General features: G+C 39.0%; 1 protein-coding gene across 3 annotated transcripts in view; it reads left to right on the plus strand.

Moving 5' to 3' along the window:
* The first annotated feature begins 4,844 nt into the window (after positions 1–4,844).
* Positions 4,845–21,442, plus strand: part of Stam (signal transducing adaptor molecule) — a 60,023-nt gene continuing 43,425 nt past the window's right edge. For 2 of the 3 annotated variants that reach the window (XM_076939520.1, XM_076939521.1), the window contains exon 1: positions 4,914–5,098. In XM_076939520.1, coding sequence (XP_076795635.1) covers positions 5,059–5,098 — 40 coding nt within the window. In that variant the 5' untranslated portion in view covers positions 4,914–5,058. Of the gene's footprint in view, positions 5,099–21,442 lie in introns of all 3 variants that reach the window. The other variant, XM_034509967.2, reaches the window with a different exon arrangement.

The raw sequence follows: 21,442 nt of genomic DNA on the forward strand, positions 1-21,442 counted from the left end.
GAACAGACCCCATGACGAAGGCAACTCTTATAAAAACAACATTTAATTGGGGCTGCCTTACAGGTTCAGAGGTTCAGTCCACTATCATCAAGGTGGGAGCATGGCAGCATCCAGGCAGGGATGGTGCAGGAGGAGCTGAGTGTTCTACACCTTCATCTGAAGGCTGCTAGAGGAAGACTGGCTTCCGGGCAGTTAGGACAAGGATATTAAAGCCCATACCCAGAGTGACACATCTACAACCACAGGCCACATCTACTCCAACAAGGCCACACTTTCCTAACAGTGCCACTTCCCCAGCCAAGTATATTCGAACAATCACAAGTACATTATGACTACTTGGGGTCATTTTTGGGTTCTATGCTACAGTTCAGAAACCAGTCGTGAGCTGGCCAGAAGCTCTTGACTCTTATGTGGCTCGATGCACATTTCCTGCCTCCTTGGCATTTGTTTTATACTGCTATTGGCTCATGTTGGAAATCACCTGTACCTTATAGTCTGACTTTTTCATAGCTGGGATAAAATGCCTGGCCTAAGCAACTTCAAAGGAGGAAAGATTTGTTTTAGTTTACACCCTCAGAGGCCTCAGCCCATGGCCAGCTGGCTCTACTGTTTCTGGGCTGTGAGAAGCAGAACCCAAAGCTGCCATTTCACTGTGGCCATGAAGCAGGGCTAGAGAGACAAAGAAGAGATTTTGAAGATATACTTCCTCTGATGAGACCTCACTTCCAGTTCCGTTATGAACATTATCTGTTGATGAGGTTAGTATCCTCATGATCTGATTGTCTTCAATAGCATCACCAGTGGGGAATACATGAGCCTTCAAGGCACATTTCAATCTAATCTATAATATATGAATTTCCCCCAGTTTTCTTTTGCTTACAATAAAGGAGGTACAGATTTTGTAACCTCTTATGGCCAGTAACGGCCATAGTATGCTGTTTTAATCATAGCAGATTGCATTTATTCCATTTAGTAAACATCATGGAACAGCTAACTATAAAAAGCCAATACATATAAATAATTTGAAATAAAATGCTTAAACAGAGGGTACAATACTGTGGTAGCATTTAAACATGCCCCCTACCCCAGTTCGTTGAAAGTCATTTCACCAAAAGATCAACTTTGTTCTCTGTCCTTGAGTGTAGACACTGTGGCTGCAATAGAGCATAGTTAAAGTGATGCTATCCCCACTTTCTAGTCCACGTCTTAAGGAATGGGAAGCTTCCTCTTCTTGTCTCCTGAAATGTTCCGACTTATGTCCATTCAGTATGCTGGGAGAAGCCAAGTAGATGCATAGCGTGCTCTGTGCAGTTGGTGTGGCAGACAGGCCCAATGACTCAGCCAACTTCCAGCATCCACTGCCAGACACACTCTGAGCAACTTCGTTAAATATTGAAAACAAGCTGTATTGATCCCAGTCACTGTACCAATTCTGTTGATGCTGTCTGAGGGAGGAGGCAAGCTGTTCATGGTGAGGTCTGACCAAACTTGCGATTCATAAGCAAAATAAACCTATTGTTCTTACACTAAGAGGCTACACTTAGAATGTGTTATGTAGTAAGCAGTATCTGGAACAAATGTTAACCCACCGATCCCCTACCTAGTGCTGTGATAGAAGTGACCACTTAACAGATTAATTAGCAAACATTTATGACGTATTGTTATTCATCACGTACTGAGTTAGGAAATGCTCTTGTCAGTGATACCTAAGTGGAGATTCAGAGAAGGTCCAGAGATTTCTAAATACAACAAGAGTGATAAATGTTGTCTGTTTTAGGATATGGAAGGTATGGGACATCTGGACTGCTGTTGTAGTTCAGAAACACCTAAAGTATGTGAAGTGAAGGGGCAATCGGGGGGCCAACTCATTAAGAATGTAATAGTAGTATAAGGCTGGGCATTCCTCCCTTGGAGCACCTCCCACTCTTAAACATTCTTTCTCATTTTTCCTTAACAATTCTATGTGTTAAAAAATGAATTAACTTTGAAGGCAGGAGACTCTCTGCATACCTATAATAGGGCAACAACTTAAGGACTCTCTTCTTGATATGTATCCTATAATATTTCCAGCATATAAATACCTGAAAGATATAAGAAGTTGATACATATTTATTGAATCATTGCCTGATTGAGGAATCATGTAAGAGTTGTGAATGAATGATGTCACATTTATTGAAAAATCACTCTGTAATATAGAGAGTGGTTTACAGATAGGTAGGTTGAGTGTATTAATTGTGGGTTATTATAATAACAGAAATTTTTCCTGGAGCTACTCCATTTTACACACAGATATCTTTATAATATAGAACAGTTTTAAAAATCAAGTTGATTAACGGGATGTAACATTTCAAAATTAACTGTGGGACTTATTAACTGTATTACAGAAACATTTTAATGTGAAATCAAGTCTCTAAAATGTTTTTAAAGAAACTGTTATTAAAACCAGTAATTTCAGTATTTTAGGTAATATGACAAGTTAACCCCAAAATACAAAGCCATGCCACCTTGTATATTTGGCTTTTCTTGTACATATAACATTTCTTATTTTCCAAACCTCTATTTCATAGCATATTACATCATAAAGATCCCTAATAGCAAAGTCATTCTTCTAGGTCAGAATACATGGTTAATGTTATCAATACTAATATATGTTATTCCTGATTTTCACATATTGATGATTAAAACTTGAAAAGTACTGTTTTGCTAGCAACATAACAATTCAGTTTCAGTACTGGATTATAAGCATGCCTAAATAAGTTTTCATAACCATCTGGCTCTGAGTCAGGGCAATTATGATAAGGTACCTAAGGCACAGGTTCATCATTTTAAATGGATAAGTTGACACTTCATTCTGTCAGTGCAGTAATCAAGAGAAAGTCTATTAAAAGACTCTGCTTCCCATACCAACAGCGGGAAGATTTTATACTTCTCATAATGACACACAAGCACTTCAAAATGTTAAGAATATGGCAGCTTTAATGTATGATGTTTGTTACATTCTTATATTTTAATCTCACCCTTTTGAAAGGAAAATCATGCTCATCATTAAATCACTTGGAAAATATAAAATGCATAAGCAAAAAATTATTCAGAGAGATCCTGTCCAGAAATAATCATGTCATTCATGTTTTCATTCAGATTGTTAAAAATTGCAGAACTTATTTCACATGTATTTGTAGGCTTTTTTCAGTGCTAAGGACAGAACTCAGAGCCTCTTTCATTTTAAACAAGCACTCCATCATTGAGCCACATACTTAGTCTTTACAACCTTTTACATTTTTATGTACTCAGATGTCTACCTATGTTAATACAGATCTAGACTGTTACTTTCAATGGCTAAATAATTTTTTATATCACAGACGCTCTATTTGAGCAGTACAATGAAAACTATTGATTGCACTTGAGTGCTTGCTATATGATAGACACTATTACAGGGGATTTGCTTCTACTAATTTAATCTTCAGTAGTTTTTTTTTTTTTTCATTTCCGTTTCTTATAAGTGAGGAAACAGACACGAAGAAGAGTTTGTCCAATCTCTTTAATGTCGGACATTTTAGCAGTCAGCAATGCTTCGATGCTGTAAACAACGCTGCCATTAATATCTTGGTTCATGTTTTTAAAGACTGTCTTTATGTACATTTTAAAAATCAGGATTACTGGAACCAAAGGCACATTTCCAAAAGCTCGCTATATACTTCCCATCGTTTCTCTTAAGAATGCTATATTAATTTATATCCCATCAGGCAACTTTGTTTTCCATCCCTTGGATTCTTTTATTTTTAAGTAACTGAAAACATTAACCGATGCTTTAGTTTGCTCCTTTCTCTTCAGAATTCGACTTTAACCGTTTGGTAAGCAAGCTGTTTGTACTGTTACACAAATCTTGTTGACATCTATTAGTTTATAAGCTTCATTTCTAAGTGTCCCTATTTGGGCACATTTTACATAATCTCACTGCGTGTGCAAGATCGACTTACTAATTTTACGTAATATTTCCAAGAGATGATTCTTTAGATTTCACATCATTTAGAGGGCAATGTGTGTGTGTGTGTGGGGGGGGGGCGTTTGTTACACACACATTTACAAATTAGATCACCAAATCAACATTTAAGTTGCCAAGAGTCCTCATCAATGTCTGGCTTCATTTTTCGTGGTTTCTTGTTTTTGTTTTTTTTTTTTTTATTTCTGCTGCTGGATGTGTGTGCTTAACTAGGGCTGCGACGGTCTAATCTTCCAGTCACCCCAGCGACTCAGTGACTGCACGTTTAGTCAGTCGGAGCCGACACCCAGAAAGCTTCCCTCTGATCTCAGGCTGGGGAAGGAGCCAGCGTTACCTCAGCCTCTCGGGAGGCTGCGCGCCTCGACACTCCCCCTCCGAGGGATTCCAGGCAGTTCCACCAGCTCACATGACTCCAATCCCAACAACTTCCTTGGCCCCCCAACCAGCACGCTCGACATTCTACTCAAATAACCCAAAGGACTGTCTGATCTTCTAGAGGGATTACAACATCATCACAAACAACCCATCGAATAAACTCAAGGAGTTAAAAATTAAAGGCTTGGCTGGACCCAAACCGAACCCTCTTCCTTTCCCAGTCTCTGATTCACTCCAGAGGCTCTTAGTTGGCCTCGGTGCGCCTGAAGGACCTCGTCCTCCCGAGACGCCCGGGCAATGGAAAAGCCGAGAACATAGCCTCTGACCACACGGGCACGCGGAAGCTCAGTAGAGGAAGCGACAGAGGCGGCTCCTCGCCTGGGTCTCGGTGCAGGCGGCGAGTTCTAGGAGTTCTAGTTAGAACTGGAGCAGGCAGCGTTCAGGCAGCGCTCAAGTCGCCTAAATTCCCGACACGCCCCGCGCGGGGACCTGTTCAGCTTCTCCGCTGTTGCCGCCGCCGCCGCCTCTGTTGCTGGGGGTGGGTGAGAGGAGGGGCTGAGAAGGACCCTGCACTGGCAGATTCCCTGGCTGTTTTTGTACCTGAGGGGCCTCCTTTCTCCGTCACACCTTGAGTGCCGCGGTGTCGAGGGCAGTCCCTGGGGACACCTCGGCACGCAGCGGACATGCCTCTCTTTGCCACCAACCCCTTCGACCAGGATGTTGGTAAGTGTTTTCATCGTCCCCGGTGGGTTCCCCACGGGACTGCGAGCCCACGCCGCCCACCCACCCCCTGCGTTCGTTCTTTCTGGATTCCCAAGGCCGAGCTCACGTTCTTCTCTCCCGGGGCCCCTTCGTTCAGAGTTGGGAGAGGGTTGAGCGTTTGGCGCATCCTCTTTGAAAGACATGGGACTTAGAACCTCTCTAATGGGCCTTGAGGAGGGGGAGCTTTGAAAGGATCGCTTAAGGGATTTGGGGTAAAGGGTTGCCTCGGGAGGAGGAACAGACGACGAAGCCATCTGCCGCTGGGGCTTGGCTTCTGGGAGAAGTAAAGGGCTGAGGCGTATCTTGGCTTGAGCAAATTGATTATAAGCTCTATCGCCAAAGTATTTGGCCCAATGGAAAGCATCAGGAACTGGCAAAATGTTTTAGGTAAGGTTACTTACTTAAAGGGTTTTTTTAAGTGGCCCTTATAACGGTCCCTGGAGGACAGAGGTCTGGTTACGTATGGATAGTTTGAAATGTTGGAAGAGATGAAGATGGATTACTTGGCAACAACTGAAACGCCATTGAAGACTTGAGCCTTTTTCAGGCTGGGCCTCTGCCTTTGGGAAGTGTAGAAGAGGATTTTGATTCTAGAAAGGGGTCTGAAATCGTAAATTTTTGTTGTTGTCTGAATCACTGGTATTAGGTACCGATCGTACCAATTTAGCAGGACTGTTTTCCTGGCCTGAATTTGAATTTCTTGAAAGAATTTTGGAATGTTTTGAATGCACTACACTGAACTACACTGGCACCATAGTGTAGAATGAAGGCGAACCAGCCAGTCCCACAGGCTGAATTTAACCGTAACTGTATTAAAAGAAAGGTAAAGATAACTTGTGAGAGTTACTTTATGAATTTTGTTTATTAAAGGTGAATTTTAAATTTTGCCAACTGGAAATCCTATTACTGCCACTTTGTTCCTGGTTCATAGTGATTTAATTGAATGTCCTGAATCTGAGCTGTGGATGGAACTTGAGAAATCATCAATAATGCTAAATAAGTAATGAATTGGGAAATTGTGTTTAATAAATGCTTAGCACCAGTACTTACTGAACACAGTGTTCATTGACCATAAAGAGCATCTCATTGCAGTCCTTTGGCAGTTTTACAGTTTGTTGCATCAGTTTTTAGGACATATGCTTATAATAAAAAACTTGCTGTTTCTGTTCCCAGCACCTGTAGTGATCCTATATAATCTTGCTTTCTGCAGTCACACTTATATTCTCCTGGCTTGTTAGTTTTCATGGTGTCCGGAATGGAACCCAGGGATCAATATGTGTTCTTTCTGATTTTTTTTTTTTGAACCTACATTTGCAGTGGATTCAGATGGATTTCTTAATGTTAAACCTGTTCTTGCTACCTACGCCGCCCAGTCCAAACACAGGCCCCTTCTTGCCTTTATGCTTTTGTTTCTGTTATTTCATCTGTCTTTCTACATATGTGTCCTCATGCTTTGAGGTCAAATTAGAGTCAGACTTGTTGTACCTGAATTATTTGCTGATTCCTGCAACCTGGAGTTTATAAGTAGCAGCATTATTGACTGTTTAGACTAGATAAAATCCTTAAGGAGGTTATGTTCTAAACAGTGTAGAGTGTTAACTTTGTATTTGCTCTTCATCCAGTAGATGCCAATAACATTTCACAGTCAGTCATGACTTTAAGTCTTCAGTCATGATTTAATGTCTCTGGGGCTGTTTAAATATGGTAATTTTCACCTTCCCCCATCTTCTACAAATCTCAGCATTTTTGTCTTTACTAAATTAAACATTACATATTTGAATAAATGTTTGTTGAGTTGAAAATATGTTAAGCCTGTTAGACTTTTTTTTAAAAAAATGCAGTTTGAATTATAAAGATAATTTGTACCATCAAGCTCCCTACTGATTTGTATTTAACAATTCCAACAGTCAGTTCCTCATCCAGTTTTTTATTGATGTCTTACATTTTTCTTCTGTGCTTTACCTATAGGTTTGTAGGTCACCAACTCTTTCTGGTTTTCTGCTTAGCTTTTTAGTGTCCTCCTCCCCTTTTTTTCAGTGTCCAAATGTTGAGCAGTAATAAAACCTCTTCTCCATTGGCACTTTGTTCTCGTAGAGTCTTATGAGACTCAGTGCTTAGAGTTTGGGGTGATTTGCTTAAATTCAGGTTTCAGACTAGCCCCTTATCAGCAATGTGGCTTTAAGCTAGTTGCTTAGATATTCTGTACCTTTGTTTCTTTGTCTTTAAATATGGAGTATAAGAACTATAATGTTTCCTTGAAAATATATTTGCAAAAGCAAAAGACAAACAAATAAAAAAGTACAGTGTTTCTTAACTGACAGCGTTGGTAAGAGAATTGAGTCAGTGTTTAAGAAGTACTTAGAAAAAAATTTTTTGCCCAGCAGTGGTGGCTCACACCTTTAATCCCAGTACTTGGGAGGCAGATGCAGGAGGATTTCTGAGTTCCAGGCCAGCCTGGTCTACAGAGTGAGTTCCAGGTCAGCCAGGGCTACACAGAGAAACCCTGTCTTGAGAAACAAAAAAACAAACAAACAAAAAAAACAAAAAAAATTTTTTTTAAATATTTATGATGTAAGATTTAAAACAGCTTTAAACACTTTTCATATTCCAATTACTCACAAGTTTAAATAGTCTGTCAGTATTGGAAGTTTAGGCATCCATCTGCTGAATATTTCCACTGGATTTTGATAGGCGTCTAGAAAAACTCATTTATTCCCCTCCCACTTCTCATTCTGTCATCTTAGCCCGTCTCAGGATTGAGTCATTAATCTTTCCTGTTAGTCAGTTCTGATGTCTAAGAGTCATGTTGATTCTTTCATACTTCCACCCGTTCTGTTAGTAAGATCTTTTGGCCCTATGTAACTTGTATCCAGATTCTTGTTAGCTCAATGTTATACTCAGCCATATCTCAGCCCTCTCAGAGACTGTGACAGGGGCTTTGTGATAGAATTTTTTTATTACCTTTTTGTTCCTCTAATAAGGTTTCACTTATAAAAGCCATTACTCTTTGAAAAAAAATACTGGGTAAGGTCACCTACCTGTTCAAAAAAATCTCTGGTAATTTTCTCTATGTAATACCTAAAGATATATATGATTCTGATCCTTGGATTCCCTATCATGTCAAGCTGCTTGGATCTGAACTTTGCAAGCATTTCCACCACTGTAGCTTTGTAGACCATTTTCTTTGCTTATGTTAATGTTCCCATAGGCATTTTACGATCTTAATGTCCATCACATCATTTGGGCACTCTGTTCAAAAATTTTTCTAAGAGAGGCTTTCCTAGCTACTGTCTCTTAAAGCAAATCATCAGTTGTTTCTACTCACTACTCCTTACTCATTTTCTTGATAGTATTAAGTTCATCAATTGATGGTCTTGTATGGCATAAACGTCATAAAGAATATTTCAGTCTTGTCTCTTGTACCTTAGGGGCAATTCCTAAAATGTACTAAAACCCATAATTTATCTAGCAATGACCTACTGACAGTTTTATAGATTGTCAGTTTGACGTTCAGTTACCACTTAAAAGTCAGTGTATTAGAAACTTGAATTTACCTTTCCATTATGTTATTTTCATTATTTGATTATTTTATAATGTTCCATTTATCTTGACTTTGGTTTTTGAGACAGGATTTCACTGTTTAACATGGCTGTCCCAGAATTCAACACTATACTAGGTTGGCCTTGAACTCATAGAATTCCAATTTGCCTCTGCCTTCCAAGTGCTAGGATTAAAGGCTTGTCCCATCACCTGGCAAAACATGAGATTTTGTATGTGTCATTCATCTTGAGTTTTGGTTTTTGAGACAAGGTTTCACTGTGTAGCCTTGTCTGTACTAGAACTAGCTCCATAGACCAGGCTGGCCTTGAACTCAGAGATTTGCCTACTTAACCTTTGCCTTCTTAACCTTTAAAATATAAAAAGTGTGGGTTTCCCTCCCTTCTGTGCTGGAGATCTAACTCAGGGCCTTGCATTGGCTAGGAAACCCAAACCCTGCAGTCCCTGGTCTTGTTTTCTTGAGATGGGACTCACTTTGTATCCAAGCCTGCCTTTGCTTCCTAAGTGCTGCCTTTGCCTGCTAAGTGACAGTTGTGCAAAAACAAGCCTAGTGCCAATAAGAAATGTCTTTGAATCATTCCTTTGTCTCTGATAAATGCTGCTTTAAATATTTAGAATAAATAGTAAGTTAGCAGCCAGGTGTGGTGGCCTACACCTTTAATCCCAGCTCTCAAGAGGCAGAGGCAAGTAGGTGGTTCTCTACTGGTTGGAGGACAGCCTGGTTTACCTAGTAAGTTCCAGGTTAGCCAAAGGTATTATATATAGCAAGACCTTGCCTAAAACCAAACAAACTAATTAATTAATTAATTAATTAATTTTTAAAAAGTATGTATTTCTAGTCAAACTGTTTGACCAGTCCATGTCATGAATACTATTAATCCACTATATGTACTTTTTACTTATTTTGTTTAGTCCAGTCAGCATCATAAACCACAGTCAGGTTAGTTTTTCCTCTAAAGCAGTGGTTCTCAACCTTTGTAATGCTGCAACCCCTTAATAAAGTTCTTTATATTGTAGTAACCCCTACAACCATAAAATTATTTTCAATGCTGCTTTATAACTGTAGTTTTGCTACTGTTTTGAATCATAATGTTAATTTTTTGTTTTATTTTTTTTTTGAAATAGAGGTTTGCCAGGAGTTCAAGACCCACAGGTTGAGAACCACTGTCCTGAGCTCTTGATTTTGGCCTTCAATTGCCCCTATAGCATTTACTATTAGTGAGTAGGAGAATTTTGTATTAAACAGGATCAAACTCCTTTGAATTCATTTTCTAGTGTTGTAAGTAGTTATAAAAATATCTCAGGTTGCTATCAGGATTATTTGTCAAGACACTTGATATTCTAATTCTTTACTGGTATAGAATATGTTTCATACACCTGAACCTCAGCTTGTTCAAACCTATATTGAACCTTTTTTTTTTATTAGTTAACATTTTTTCCTTTTGTTTTTCTGACTAGACATCAGTTATTATTTGTTATTTAGGTTAGTAGCCTGTATGACATCTTGACTGCCATTGTTGTAATTGTCTACATTCCTGACAACAAATATGTACTCTTGACTGTGTAATAGACGAACTTACTGTGTCCCTTCAGGATAATGGTATAGTGTATATGCTTTATCTTAATTGCTTTGAATCCATCCTTCTATTTCTGCAACTGGGAAGTTATTTACCATTGTAAATAGCTTTTAGATTAGTACAGAAGCTTTTAATTGTTTTCTTCTTTCTCTAGTGATGTTTGGTTGTGTTTTAAGAATGTAAATGTAATCCTTTTGATTAAATATTTTTAATTGACTCTACAGTCTAATATGAACTCATGATGAATTATAACAACTCAAATTTTCTGGTTCCCCTGTGCCTTCATGTGAAACCTTGACAGATCAAAAAGCTTTCTTTAAAGCGGGCTGTTGTTTGAAGCAATTCTCCTGCCTCTGCATCTAAATATTGGGATTGTAGGTGTGTAGCTCTGGTGTCTGACTTGGCTTCTTTTTAATTCTGCAGTCTTTTCTTCCTCCCTCCCTCTCTCCCTTTCTTCCTTTCTGTTTATGTAGTGGTATTGGTGTTTTCCCTGTTGCCTGTATGTAGTCTGTGTGTGTGTGTGTAAGGGTTTTGGATCCTCTGCAACTGGATGGAGTTATAGACAGTTGTAAGCAGCCATGTGGGTGCTGGGAATTGAACCTGGGTCCTCTGGAAGATCAGACAGTGCACTTAACCACTGAACCAATCTTTCCAGCCCTCTATCTCTTTCTTAAACATTTCTACTCCTTACTGTTTTTATGCAGCTGTGTTTGGTCAGATACATCTCTCTTCTGACTTTAATTAGCTTTCTTGTCACTAGCTTGGTTCTTTGTTGAGGATTGAGCCCAGTATCTGAAACATAGCATATACTTTAACACTGAGTCTCAAGCCCCTAATGCTCAGTTTTAGACAACATCTTGAAGCTGGCAAATGAGAATTCCTTTTCTACAGGATGATGGTTATGGGTTATGAGTTCTGTCCCATTTCTTTATTTTCTCACATGTTCAACAGTTAAATTTTAGGAAATCAGAAATACCTGCTATCTTAATTAGGGTTTCTATTGCTGTGAAGAGACACCATAACAAAGACAACTCTTATAAGGACAGCATTTAATTGGGGCTGACTTACAGGTTCAGAGGTTCAGTCCATTATCATCAAGGTGGGAACATGGCAGCATCCAGGCAGGCATGATGCTGGAGAAGGAACTCAGAGTTTTATGATTTGATCCAAAGGTAGCCAGGAGAAGATTGTTTTCCAGGCAGCTAGGAGGAGAGTCTCAAAACCCACCTCCACAGTGACACACTTTCTTCACAAGGCCACACCTCCTAATAGTGCTATTCCCTGGGCCAAGCATATTCAAACCACCACACCTGCTTATCAGTAAAAACTTGTCTAATCTGTTAAGAAGACTTAAAATTCATTTGAAGCATTAATAATGTGTGATTCTACTGAGTACTTTTAGAAAATCCTTACTCTGCTCCTTATGACTGTTGTCTTAGTGTTCTATTGCTTTGAAAGGACACCATGGCCATAGCAACTCTTACAAAGAAAAGCTTTTAATTGGGTCTGGTTTACAGTTCAGAGGTTTCATCCATTATTGTCATAGTTGGAAGCATGGCAGTGTGGAGGCAGACTTGGTACTGGGGAGTAGCTGAGAATTTTACATCTTGATTGGTGGGCAGCAGGAAGAGAGAAAGACACTGGACCTAGTTTGAGCATATGTGACCTCAAAGCCCACCCCAGTGATATAATTCCATCCAACAAGACCACACTTTGTAATAGTGCCACTTCCAATAAATCTATAGGGGCCATTTTCATTCAGACCACCACAACTGCAGAGATAATCTAATGATAAAATAAGCCCGGCTGTGGTGCCATGTGCCTTTAATAACAGCACTCAGAAGAAGTAGGGGCAGAGGGATCTCTGTGAATTCAGGACCATACTGATCTACAGAGCTGAGCTCCAGGACAGTCAAGGCTGTTGTTACACAGAGAAGCCTTGTCTGAGGAAAAAAAAAACCCAAAAAACAAACAAACAAAAATAGGTTTTGAATTCTTTAGAAGCAGATATGGGTGGGTGTGTGTATTTATGTATGTATGTATGTATGTATGTATGTATGTATGTGTCTTGTGTGAGCTGAGAAGAATTAGGCCACTATTTGGTTGATCTTGAGGAAGCATCAGAAATGATTAGTTCAGAACTGTAAAATGTATTATTGAGGTGTTTGGTTTTTTGTTTTTGAGGCAAGATTCTCAGTGTAGCCCTGGAAGCCCTCGCACTTGTTCTGTAGACCAAGATGGCCTTGAATTTAGAGATCTATATAATTCTGCCCTTCCAAGTGATAGGTTTAAAAGCATGCACCACTGTGCCTGCTACATGCATTTCTGATTTACATGAGCAAATGTGAGTCAGATGCTGATCCTCTGTATGCATGTGGAGAAGGGAATTTATAGTCTTTGGCATGTTTGATAAGGATTGTGCCATAGATTCTGGTTGGGTGAGTTTTCTTTTTTTTCCTTTCTTCCCTCCCTCTCTCCCTCCCTCCCTGCCTCCCTTCCTTCCTTGGAACCTCTACTAAGAAAATAGTCTGTAGGGCATTATCTTGGTTAGTGATGGGGTGTGACCCCTGGGTAGGTGGTTCTGGAGTGTATAGGAAAGCAACTGAGCAAGCCATGAAGAACAAAGCTAGTAAGTAGCATTTCTCCATGGTCTTTAGTTTCTACCTCCACGTCCTGCTGTGTCGTTGCTCGATGTACTATGACGGATATGTAAGCCAAATCTTTTTTCTCTCCAAGTTTCTTTTGGTCATGGTGTTTTATTGCAGCAGTAGAAACCAAGCTAAGATGCCATATATTCATGGAAATGTCATTTTAGGAAACGTCAATTTAGGAGACGTAAAGTCATAACAAGCAATGTATAGTTCATCAAAAGTAGGACTGGTAGTTCCAGTTAGCATGAAACTTTTAAATAGGTGTCATTTTGATTCATTCACATAGGCTTTTTTTTTTTTTTTTTAAGTGCCTGCTTGGCTACTTGTCCAAGATGAATCAATTATTAAAATGCACTACTAAATCAAAGTAATAACTGGTTTCCAAAGATGAAGTAAATGTTAGACTGAGAGATGGCTGTATAGGCTGACTCAAACCTTCTTGGGATTCAAAGCAGCTGAGGTCTGGTCCTACAGGGCTTTAGATACTGACGTTTTATTTTACGTATGGGGCTTCCTTAGCACTTGTTCAACAGGTAGAGAGCATGGATTTTGAAACACTTAAGATAGAATTGTTATTTTTGAGGAAACCTAGACTATATTTTGGCTGCCTGAATAATTGCAGGTATGTTTGAAACAGTTCTTTCTCAATCAGAACTAAACTGAAAAAGCATTTTGTATTTGCATTCTAAACAACCCACCTAGTTATGACAGGTTCATAAATTTTTTGTTTTCTTCTTTTTCCTTTTATAAGCTGCTTTTATATTCATGGAGAATGATTCTTTTTTTCTGACAACCCAAATCTGATTGTATTTGCTTGTTCAAGACTCTTGGCCTTCTGATGTTTCTTGAATCAATACAAACACCTCTTCTAATGGGTTACATAGTAGTGTAGTAATTGTGTCTTATTATTTCATCATTATCCTTTTCTGTTTTTATTACTTTATGCTTTATCCCTTAAGTAGAAAGAAAAGAGATCTTCCCATTTCTTTTTAGTTTCTAAATTCATCCAACATCCTTTCTGATTTTTTCTTTCTTCCCCACCACTCTTTTCTTTTAAATTGTGTTGATCATCATCATTTTGGGACACTTTTCCTGTTTTATATTAGGTCTCTGTTAACTCCTTTGTTATTATAGTTGTAAGCTGCTTCAGATATGACCTGGACTGGGTTAGAAATCCATTTTATTTTCTTGAATATATACTTAGATTTTGTAATTTCCTGTAAAATCAATTTAGCAATGTAGAGAAGAGCAGGTGATCTATTTCTAAGATGGTATTGTGGTTTGTATCCCTTGTATCAAACCAGATTAAGCTGGGCATGGTGGTGCTTATTAGTGGTCTTCCTGTCATTAGGGTGAGTGAAGCGGGAAGATTATATATTCAGGCTAGCCTGCACTTTAATGAATCCAAGGGTTGCTTAAAAAAAAAATTAAGGTAGGTTAACAAGAGATAAACATAATAAATTGTGATAATAATTTTTCTTGACATGGGAGCCATATTACTGAAGTCTCAGACATCTGGGGTTCTGTTCATTTTTATGCTAAAATTCGATATTTGCACAGCTATGTAGAAAAGTTATTGGACAGAAAGTCTATGAGCTAGTGGTAATGAAGTGAGTGGAGAAACCTACTGAGACCTACCTGTTGAGATGATTCTTCTGTCTGCTGTAGCAGATCCTCTGAGTGTGAACCAGGACACCTCTGTAATGATGGTCTTAAAGTTTTTACAGCCAGCTCCTAGACAGAAAGGCAGAGAAAGATTAGAGTAATCCTAGTTTTTACAGCTGACTGAGGAAAGAATGGCTTTTAGTTTCTATAATGTAACTTTGGAAAGGTTTATGGCTTTGATCATGACAGAATGAGGGAGAGACTGAGGTGCAGGAAAAAATAAAAAATTGCATGTGAGGCCTTTGCTTTGAGGTATCATTTTCTGAGGCTAAGTAAATTAAAAAATGTTTTGAAAATTGTGTATTCTTACATATCAATGAATAACTTATTTTTGTTATTTTCCATATTAAAAGATTATGCAACACTATTGTAGTTTAAGTATGGCCCTCAGGTTCATGAGCTAGAAACTTGGTGCCCACTGTGGCAATGTTGAGTAGTGATGGACCTTTTAAAAGGTGGAACTTAAGAGGGAAGTAATTGGGTTGTTGGAAGAGATGAACATAGTTCTTACAGAACCTGGATTAGTTCCTATAAAAATGAGCTGGTATTCATTTATATTTTAAAATGAGCCTGTTGTCTAAAATTCCATGGCTTCCTGTTTCATGAAATTATGTGACTGGTGTGTTAAAATCTACTCTGAAGTTATGTGACTGGTGTGTTAAAATCTACTGTGAAGTCTCCGGATGGGGCTACTAGAGCAACCAGTCTCAGGTATTTGTTATTACAACCTCACACTGGTGATAGAGACAGCAAGGCAGAGGCACTGTGTGAACTAGCACCTGTGGGTTGATGCCTTTCTTGAAAGGTGTTTATTCTAGACGTTCAAGGCTAGAGACTAACTTGAGCAATGCTATGATCCTGACAGCTCTGATATGGATCGTTTTGTAAGCCTGAAGGAATTTTCTGCTTTTAAACTTGCCAATACCTCCTTTACCTTTACCCGTTGAACAGGGAATGTTCTTGAATTAGCACAGCACTAAGAAAGACCAAATACTACAAATAAGAATCTTTGTTTAGCTCTGTACCCCATTTTTAATAGGGTTATTTGGTTGTCTGGAGCCTAATTTCTTGAGTTCTTTTTATATATTGGATATTAACCCTCTATTAGATGTGGGATTGGTAAAGATCTTTTCCCAATCTGTGGGTTGCTGTTTTGTCCTATTGACAGTGTCCCTTGCCTTACAGAAACTTTGCAATTTTATGAGGTCCCATTTGTCAATTCTTGATCTTAGAGTATAAGCCATTGGTGTTCTGTTCAGGAACTTTCCCCTGTGCTTCTTCCCCACCTTCTTTTCTATTAGTTTCAGTGTATCTGGTTTTATGTGAAGGTCCTTTATCCACTTGGACTTGGAGCTTTGTATAAGGAGATAAGAATGGATCGACTTGCATTCTTCTACCTGTTGTCCTCCAGTTGAATCAGCACCATTTGTTGAAACTGTTGTCCTTTTTCCACTGGACAGTTTTAGTGCCTTTGTCAAAGATCAAGTGAGCATAGATGTGTGGGTCTTCAATTCTATTCCATTGATCTTCCTGCCTGTCTCTGTACCAATACCATGCAGTTTTCATCACTATTGCTCTATAGTACAGCTTGAGATCAGGGATGGTGATTCCTCCAGTTCTTTTATTGTTGAGAATAGTTTTCGCTACCCTGGGTTTTTTGTTATTCCAAATGAATTTGAGCGTTTCTCTTTCTAACTCTGTGAAGAATTGAGTTGGGATTTTAATGGGAATTGCATTGAATCTGTAGATTGCTTTTGGCAAGATGGCCGTTTTTACTATATTAATCCTGCAAATCCATGAGCATGGGAGATCTTTCCATCTTCTGAGAACTTCTTCGATTTCTTTCTTCAGAGACTTGAAGTTCTTGTCATACAAATCTTTCACTTGCTTGGTTAGATTCACTCCAAGATATTTTATATTATTTGTGACTATTGTGAAGGGTGTCATTTCCCTAATTTCTTTCTCAGCCTGTTTATCCTTTAAGTAGAGGAAGGCTACTGATTTGTTTGAGTTGATTTTATATCCAGCCACTTTTCTGAAGTTGCTTATCAGGTTTAGGAGTTCTCTGGTGGAAGTTTTAGAGTCACTTAAGTATACTATCATAATCATCTGCAAATAGTGAAATTTTGACATTTTCCTTTCCTATTTCTATTCCTTTGACTTCCTTCTGTTGTCTAATTGCTCTGGCTAGGACTTCCAGTACTCTATTGAATAGGTAGGGTGAGAGTGGGCAGCCTTGTCTAGTCCCTGATCTTAGTGGGGTTGCTTCAAGTTTCTCTTCATTTAGTTTGATGTTGGCTACTGGTTTGCTGTATATTGCTTTTACTATGTTTAGGTATGGGCCTTGGATTCCTGATCTTTCCAAGACTTTTACTATGAAAGGGATGTTGAATTTTGTCAAATGCTTTCTCAGCATCTAGTGAGATGATCATGTGTTTTTTTTTTTCCTTTGAGTTTATTTATATAGTGGATTACATTGATGGATTTCTGAGTATTGAACCATCCCTGCATTCCTGGGATAAAGCTTACTTGATCACGATGGATGATTGTTTCCATGTGTTGTTGGATTCGGTTTGCGAGAATTTTATTGAGGATTTTTGCATCGATATTCATAAGGGAGATTGGTCTGAAGTTCTCTTTCTTTGTTGGGTCTTTGTGAGGTTTAACGTATGAGTGTGAAATGGGATACAGAGCTAAACAAAGGTTTCTCAACTGAGAAAACTTGAATGGCCAAGAAGCTCCGAAAGAAATGTTCAGCATCCTTAGTCATCAGGGAAATGCAAATCAAAACAACCCTGAGATTCCACCTCACACCAGTCACAAAGGCTAAGATCAAAAACTCAGGTGATATTAGATGCTAGTGAGGATGTGGAGAAAGAGGAACAATCCTCCATTGTTGGTGGCATTGCAAGATGGTGCAACCATTCTGCAAATCAGTCTGGCGGGTCTTCAGAAGTTGGACCAATCCTCCATTGTTGGTGGCATTGCAAGATGGTGCAACCATTCTGCAAATCAGTCTGGCGGGTCTTCAGAAGTTGGACATAGCATTACCTGAAAACCCAGCTATACCACTTCTGGGCATATAACCAGAAGATGCTCCAACATATAACAAGGGCATATGTTCCACTATGTTCATAGCAGCCTTATTTATAATAGCCAGAAGCTGGAAAGAACCCAGATGCCCTTCAACAGAGGAATGGATACAGAAAATGTGGTACATTTACACAATGGAGTACTACTCAGCTATTAAAAACAATGAATTCCTGAAATTCTTAGGCAAATGGATGGAACTAGAAAATATCCTGAGTGAGGTAACCCAGTCACAAAAGAACACACATGGTATTCACTCACTGATAATTGGATATTAGCCTAGAAGCTTGCAATACCCAAGATTCAACTCACAGACCACATGAAGCTCATGAAGAAGGAAGACCAAGTGTGGATGCCTAGGTCTTTCTTAAAAGGAGTAACAAAATACTCAAGGGAGCAAATATGGAGACAAAGTGTGGGACAGAAACGGAAGGAGGGACCATTCCACCTGGGTATACATCCCATGTGCAGTCACCAAAGGTAGACGCTGATGTGGATGTCAGGAAGTGCATGCTGACAGGAGCTTGATATAGCTGTCTCCTTAGAGGTCTGCCAGAGTCTGACATATTCAGAGGCAGATCCTCACAGCTAACCATTGAACTGATCATGGGGTTCCCAATGGAGGAGTGAGAGAGAAGGACCTGAAGGAGCTGAAAGAGTTTGTGGCCCCATGAGGAGAGTAACAATACCAACCAACCAGAGCTCCCAGGGTCCAAACCACCAGCTTGGGAGCACACAGGGAGAGACCCATGGCTCCAGCTGTATATGTAGGGGAGGATGGCCTTGTAGGGCATACGTAGGAGAGGAGATTCTTGGTCCCATGAAAGCTGAACATGAGTGGTAGGGAATTTGAGGGTGGGGAGGGGGGAGTTGGTGGGTAGGTGGGGCCATATCCTCTTAGAAGCAGGAGGAGGGGGGATAGGATAGGGGTTTCTGGGTGGGAGGGAAATGGCGTAAGGGGATAACATCTGAAATGTAAATAAAATATTCAACAAAAATAGTCTGCATAAAAAAAAAGCAAAAAAAGAAACTAAGAATTTTAGTATTATTGTTTGATTTGTGTCAGGCTAAAAAATTAAATCTCTTGTTTATTACAGTGTTCTAGTCAGGACTAGTTACTTTGTGCATGTATGCAGCTTTGACCTTTGAACATAGCTTCTGTTTAACCTTTTTTTCCCTCTCTTCTTTTTCCCACTTATTTGTGTTTTTCTTATTTTCATGTTAGAACACTCAGGTGATAATCCTTGGCTGACTGCCTCTGGTTAATACTTAAATAAAAAATCAAACACACACTGGAAATGCTGATAATACAGAGTTAGGTCTTGACCTTGAACTTCATTTTAGTAAGTTTCTGGTGGTCAGTTTACTATGGAGTCTTTTCCTCAACCCTCCACATTTTGTTTTAGTCTTTCATATTGAGCTGAACAGAGCACATGAAGTTTTTTGGTTTTTTGGTTTTTAACTTTCTGAGACACAGATTCTCTAGCCCTGGCTATCCCAGAACTTGATCTGTAGACCACACTGACTTCAAACTCAGAGATCCACCTGCCTCTTTTTCCCAAGTGTTGGTATTAAAGGTGTGTGCCATCACCTCTAGTCTAAAGAAGTCTTCTTATCATGTTGCAGAAAATGATAGCCTTGATGTCTAACCAGTCTTGCATAATTAGAATAAACCTCACTTAGTCAAAGTATGTGATTTTTCTAAACATTATTGAATTCAGTTTGTTCATATTTTGCTAGTAGTTTTTGCATTTGTATCTATGGAAAGGATATATTCATAGTTTGAAAGTAGTAGTGTTACCTGACTTGAGTATTATGGTAACTCTGGAAGCATTACTAAGTTAGGAAGTATTCTCTCTGCTTCTGTCTGTTGCAAATGATTGTAGAGAATTGATGTACTTTTTTTTTTTTTTTTTTTTTAATGTTTTGTAGAATTCTCTAGTAAACCCAACTGGGCCTGATTCTTTGTGATTTGAAACATTATTAATTTTATTGGTTTAATTGTCTTAATAGGTAGCCTGTTTGTCTATTTTCTTTTTGTCTAGGTGTATACCTTTAAAAGAGTTACCCTGCTTTATCCAAGTAATAAAATAAAATGGGCATAGAGTTTGCAACATTTGTTTTGTAATACTTATAAGCTTATTCCTTTGATTTCTAGTACTAGTACCTTTTATCTCTTTATAGTTAGCTTCTATAGAGAAATACTGATTTGGTTGATCTTAAACAGTTATGTTGATTTATTTAATTATGTATTTATTTAGAAATATTGATTTGGTTGCTCTTAAACAGTTATGCTGATTTATTTATTTATTTAGAAATTGCTTTTCTATTTTTTGCTTGCTTTGTATTTTTTTATTTGCTTGGAGGTTGTCTTGGTCACTTCTCTGTTGCTGTGAGGAGTTGCTGGTCTTTTGCTACTTTGTGGGTCCTTCTTCTACCCTTCTCCAGCCTTTTCTTCTATCCTTTCCACCCCTAACAGTAGATAAGAGAGAAAATGATAGAGAGGAAAGGAAAGAGATTGCTGAGTAGAGTCAGGGATTAGAAAGGGGGAGACATTAGTATTATACTACTTCCTGAAGATTAGAAGCTTCAAGTTTCTTGGGGCAACTTTGGTCTTTACAGTCAGGATAACAAATTTCTTCTTTGTGCATGGGGCTGCTTAACAAATTGTGACCAACAACAACCAACCTACCAACAGTCTCCCCTACCCCCCAGCTTCCACCTCTCAGGGCCCTAGCATTCATATATCTTCTGAAAAGTCTCTGGAATTTCAAACCACACAATCCCCAAAACTATCTGCAGCTGGCAAAATCACACCCCAGCGAGAGCATGAGGCAAATCATAGTCAGCTGCTGCAGACTATGTCCCACATTGCCATACCTGGGCCTGGGATTAAAACAAAAGCACATTCTCATAATATTTCTGTTTTTGTTGTTGTTGTTTGTTTGTTTGTTTAAGAAACCAAACTTCTCACTTCAGTGAAGAGATGACTATGGCAATTCTTGAAAAGAAAGCATTTAATTCTGGGCATGCTTACAGCTTCAGAGGGTTAGGTTAGTTCATTATCATCATGGTAAGGAGCATTGCAGCAGGCAGGCATGGTACTGGAGACATGTAGTTGAGAGCTACATCTGGATTCACAAGCGTGGGAACTTGGGGGGAGTTAGGGGAGACTGGGTTTTTCCAACCTCAAAACCCACCCCAGTGAAACACCTCCCCCAACAAGGACATACCTACTCCAACAAGCCCACACCCCTACCCCTAATTCTTTTAATCCATTCAAATAGTACCACTCCCTGATGTCTAAACATTCAAATATATGAGCCTGTGGATACCAGTTTTATTCACACCACTACAGAGGCTTTGAAAGTTTTTATTCATGTTTGAAGTGTATTGGGCTAAGAGGTAGCAGAGTTGCTAACGTGGTAGTCTAGCACACACAACGCCCTGGGGTTTGATTCCTAGAGCCTCATGAACCAGGTATGGTGATGCATTAGTAATCTCAGTGCTGAGAATTAGAGAAAGGCAAATCAGAAGTTCAAGGTTATTCTCAGCTACATTGTGAATTCAAGTCAGTTTGGGCTACATGAGATCCTATAAAGACCCTCAAACAAAAACGAACCACAATGACAAACAACAACAAAACAATCAGACCTAGGGCCAGTGAGATGGCTTAGAGTTTGCTTTCAAGTCTGATGACTTGAGTTGCATCTCCAGGATCTATGTGGTGTTAGTATAGAACTGACTCTGCCAGTTGTCCTCTG

Source organism: Arvicanthis niloticus, chromosome 8 (assembly GCF_011762505.2).
Source record: "Arvicanthis niloticus isolate mArvNil1 chromosome 8, mArvNil1.pat.X, whole genome shotgun sequence".
In the NCBI taxonomy this organism is placed as follows: domain Eukaryota; kingdom Metazoa; phylum Chordata; class Mammalia; order Rodentia; family Muridae; genus Arvicanthis; species Arvicanthis niloticus.